The sequence below is a fragment of the Alosa pseudoharengus genome, unplaced genomic scaffold, assembly GCF_046254945.1.
Source record: "Alosa pseudoharengus isolate Yale_2024_CS ecotype anadromous, Long Island Sound unplaced genomic scaffold, YU_APseudo_1.1 YU_APseudo_1.1_scf_24, whole genome shotgun sequence".
Classification (NCBI taxonomy): domain Eukaryota; kingdom Metazoa; phylum Chordata; class Actinopteri; order Clupeiformes; family Clupeidae; genus Alosa; species Alosa pseudoharengus.
In genome coordinates, this window is record NW_027468689.1 from 21,384,454 (window position 1) to 21,389,453 (window position 5,000).

The 5,000-nt window shown below is 47.7% G+C and overlaps 1 protein-coding gene across 1 annotated transcript in view; it reads right to left on the bottom strand.

Moving 5' to 3' along the window:
• The window catches only part of vps8 (VPS8 subunit of CORVET complex), a 93,588-nt gene that overhangs the window by 66,388 nt on the left and 22,200 nt on the right, over nt 1-5,000 (bottom strand). The window contains exon 21 of the mRNA XM_076303450.1: nt 1,234-1,456. Within this exon, the coding sequence (XP_076159565.1) occupies nt 1,234-1,456 (223 nt within the window). The remainder of the gene's footprint in view (nt 1-1,233; nt 1,457-5,000) is intronic.

Genomic DNA, 5,000 nt, shown 5'->3' on the forward strand with positions numbered 1-5,000 from the left:
GTCATAAAAGACAATCCTTTCTAGCATCATCCATGCTGTAAGATGTCACCTGTTTGATCTTGGTTTGATCACAACATTTGAAAGCATTGTAAAGGAATCGCAGCATATCACGTGTTATACAGATAACACTTTGCCAACAGCCCAGGAAAAGCAGAGATTGGACATAGATGAGCTATAATACTCAATGTGCTATAAATCAATGTGTCTATCAGATCACTCCAAAATCAAAAAAGGTCACACTCCAAGAACTTTTGTTTTCTTATATATTCTGTCGCTACTTAAAGAAATATTAAAAAGAAAACATAAGTTCTTGGAGTGCAACCTTTTTTTTTGAGCATTGCAATTGGTAATCGCACCCGTTGTACAAGTAAAGGAAGAGTGCAATGTTTTGTGTATTAATACATCTATATAGAGCAGAGGCCCTCCTCAGCAAATGAGTCTGTGTGGAGCCCATGGGGGTTGCTTTGGGTCTCAGCATTTAAAATGAGAACACCAGGAACACTGTGGCTTCCCTGTGGCCTCTCTATAGAGACTCCTGCTGGGTCTATACTGTATGTATGTAGGCCCACTAAGATCTAGATGGGTGTCCATAGGGACCGCCTCAGCAACAATTCTCACGAGGAAAGCCTTGCGAAGCCATCACTTCTTCAAACAAGTCTGTAAAATGTGGGTCCATTGTATAAGTATAAGAATAGTATATATACTCTTTTGATCCCGTGAGGGAAATTTGGTCTCTGCATTTATCCCAATCCGTGAATTAATGAAACACACACAGCACACAGTGAACACACAGTGTGGTGAAGCACACACTAACCCGGAGCAGTGAGCTGCCTGCTACATCGGCGCTCGGGAAGCAGTGAGGGGTCAGGTGCCTTGCTCAAGGGCACTTCAGCTGTGGATGTGGGCATAGGAGAGCAGTGCTCAACCACTTTCGCCGCCCACATTTTTCCTACTGGTCGGGGATTGAACCGGCAACCCTTCGGTTACAAGCCCGAAGCCCTAACCAGTAGGCCACGGCTGCCCCTCACTATTGCTGTGATATACAAAGATTGTACCCCAAGACATTTCCTTTCTCTCTCTCTCATACACAACCACAAACACACACACACACACACACACACGTTCTCTCTCTCTCTCTCTCTCTCACACACACACACACATACATTTACTTTCTCTCTCTCTCACACACACACACACACACTTTCTCTGTCTCTCTCTCACCCACACACTCACCTGCTGAATATCCAGGTTGGTGATGTCCATGTGCACGAGGCAGCCCTCCACGCTCTCCATCATGCCATTGTCCTGGAAGTATGCCAGCAGGTCCCTCATGACGGGCGCTGTTAGGCAGCCAATCCGCTCGCTCAGAATGTATGGCTCCAGGCTCTCCAGGAACACGCCCTTGGCGACGGAGTTCTCCACCAGGCGGCTGTAGATCTGGTTGAAGAGCAGGTCTCTGCCAACACACAGGGGGGGAGGAACAGGAGGTCTTAGCATATAGTATAGTATAAATACTCTTTTGATCCCGTGAGGGAAATTTGGTCTCTGCATTTATCCCATTATCCGTGAATTAGCGAAACACTCAGAGCACACAGTGAACACACAGTGAGATGAAGCACGCGTAGTAACATCCCAAGCTGCCGCTATCATGTGTCCAGTCTCAGGGAGCGGACACTGGCAGGACTGACTCAGCTTTCATCTGGCACATTTCAAATGTGTACAGTGTTCTATAGAGAGCATTCAAAAGTACGCGGTGGTAGTGTAGCGGTTAATGAGCTAAGCTAGCATGCAGTAGCCTGAAAAGTTGCTCCGAGGATAGTGGCCCTTGCAATATAATTTACATATGTAAGTCGCTTTAAAAACGTGGTTAAAAATGTCTGCTAAATGTTTTTTGTTCCATTGAAGAAATGGTCTCTCAGGAGAAGTAATGATGCACAAATGTATAAGTGTGATTTAGCAACAAAGCTTCTCAAATGGCAAAAAAACGCCACTAGCTGCTCAACTTAGTCACCTGTCACACTGAACTCGAAACAGTTAACAGAGTTTGACACCTGTCTCTCATCACACATGCGCACACACAAACACACGCATACACACACACATACACAAACACCAATACAGCACAGCATAAACAAAGCACAGCATGAAGTAAAATAAAGGTATTAGAGCATGTGTCATCTTAGCTTCCGTTTCGTATTGCCATCTTGATATCAGTGACCTTACTCAACTGAACCCAAAGAGTGTGCTAAAGGAGGATGACTGTTCCAGGGTCAGTACGCACACACACTTGTCCCTTCTCCCAACTTTTAGTCCTGAAAGACCTCATGGATCGTCCCTCCAGCCCCGCTGCTCTGGAACATCTGCCGTGTGTAAGTGCCAGGTGTGTGATATCCCACAGGCAGGCATGCGCGCGCCCGCCCGCCCGCCCACACACACACACACACACACACACACACACACACACACACACACACACACACACACACACACACACACACACACACACACACACACACACACACACACACACACACACACACACACACACACACACACACACACACACACACACACACACACACACACACACGACGAGTCACATGCTGAGACACTGAGCTCTGAGCAAAGGTCACACGCTATGCTGTGTTTGCTGTGTCAGTACAGGGCTCTCTCTCCCCCTGTGTGTGTGTGTGTGTGTGTGTATATAGATGGGTCTGTGTTAAACAGAGCAACATTAATGTGCTATGTCCAGATTTGCTGCAGCATAAACTGTCAAAAAGACTTTAGCACACAACACACCGAAACACAACACACAGTCCTTGTGTGCATGAATAGATGCATATCTGTTTCAGCACTCTCGGCCGATGTCATAACCATTAAAGTCTCAAAGCTGTTAAACTATATAGAGCTCATTCAGCTTACACTTTACAATCTACATGAAAGGTCCTTGCACATCTACAGAGAGAGAGAGAGAGAGAGAGAGAGAGAAAGAGAGGAAGGTAAACACCCCTAGAAACACAGTGTCAGCACTCTGGGAGCATAGGAGACATGAGAAGAGAACTTCCCCAAAGGAAGAGGAAGTGCCCTTGGGGGCACAGCCCATAGAACAGGCTGGGTGGGGTTGTTTCGATGGCGGTGGCACAACCACACTGTAGTGTGATATATTATTCAACAGAGCTACCCAGGAAAAGGAGTGGGGGTGGGGGTGGGGGGATGAGATTTAGGTCACAGGAGATGAAGAAAAGGGGAGCCCTCAGTTGATTATGCAACATCCATCCATCCATCCATCCATCCATCCATCTTCTGCCCACATCATCTCCAAACCTTGTGTGGGGGGAAGGCTTCGCCCCTGAGTATGTTGCCCATAGTGAGTCTCCTTTTCAACTGGCACCACAGAGTCTAAAGTCTTAAGCTCATTGAGTCTTTGGTTGAGGCCGCACCGTTGCATGTTGGCATGGAACCGATTTGGAAATGTACAATATCATAATCATAAATTCTCGTGAAAACTGTTAGCTCCCTCTAACTGGCAGCTTCAGTTAGAAATGCATATTGGTGTCTGTTGATTAGGTGAGTGGATTGTGATGCTCATCTTTATACACTGTCTTTTTGTGTTAAGGATGCATCACCCAGATGGAGTACATCACCCAGGTGGAGTTCATGCACAAGAAAGTGGATTTGTTCACCATTTCTGTCAGGTGCAGATCCAGAATTCCAAGTTTTAAAAGAGATTTTGTCATCACCCGAACCATGACTATAAAGCTGGTGTATTTGAGAGGGGGAGGGGAAGGGCAGGAGAGGGGGAGATGAGGGGCAAGAGAGGGGGACGAGAGGGGCATGAGGGGGAGGAGAGGGGCAGGAGAGGGACATGAGGGGCAGGAGAGGGGGAGGGGAGGGGCAAGAGAGGGGGACAAGAGGGGGAGATGAGGGGCAGGAGAGGGTCTGGCTAACAGATTTCTGGGATGGAACTGTGGCGTGAGGGGGCCTGCAGAGCCAGTGGAGCAACACTAACACTTCAAGCTCAATCACGCACAGCTGCATGGACGAGACTCACACACACAAGCAGATACTTAGATGACCCCTTCAAAACTCAAACACACACGCACATCCACACAGTCACACACGCACACCCACACAGTCAAACATGCGCACACACACACACACACACACACACACTTATGCATGTATGTACGCACACATGTACACACTCATGCGCACACACACACACACACACACACACACACACACACACACACACACACGCACACACACACACACACACAGGTGCGCGGACACATACTGTACAAACAGAGAGAGACACACATGCACACACATATCCATGAGTTTTGGCAACACGCAGATCTATCTAGACAAACATATAGCTGAAAACATAAACACAAGCATACATACAAACCACACACAAATCAGTAAACCAAAAACAGAACAACAATAAATACTCTCATCTCCTCAAGCCTGACACGCAGCAGACACACTAACTCTTCTGATCACGTTCCCTCGACTTAATCAGGACGGTGCCAACACGAGGTGAAAATGGAGCGGTTATCCAACGTCGACTGAACACTCCTGCCTCCTCCTCCTCCTCCATCATCTTTTTTCTTACTCTCCACATTGCAACACACACACACACACACACACACACACACACACACACACACACACACACACACACACACACACACACACACACACACACACACACACACACACACACACACACACACACACACACAACATGAAAAGGCGCAATGCTGCGGGGGTTGTTGGCTGTTTTGGAATGAGAGGGTGTCTTCACTTTACTGAGTCACGGAGTCGTCCATCGTGACTCACACCTTCTGAGGGCTTGGACAAGTCAGCGTTTGGGGTGGGAAGCGGAGGGGAGAGGCTTTAACCTCAAAAACAGGGTAAAGGGGCAAGGCAGGACAGCTCTGGGGAAGTGTGTGTGTGTGTGTGTGTGTGTAGGCCTATGCGCCTGTTTCTGTGTG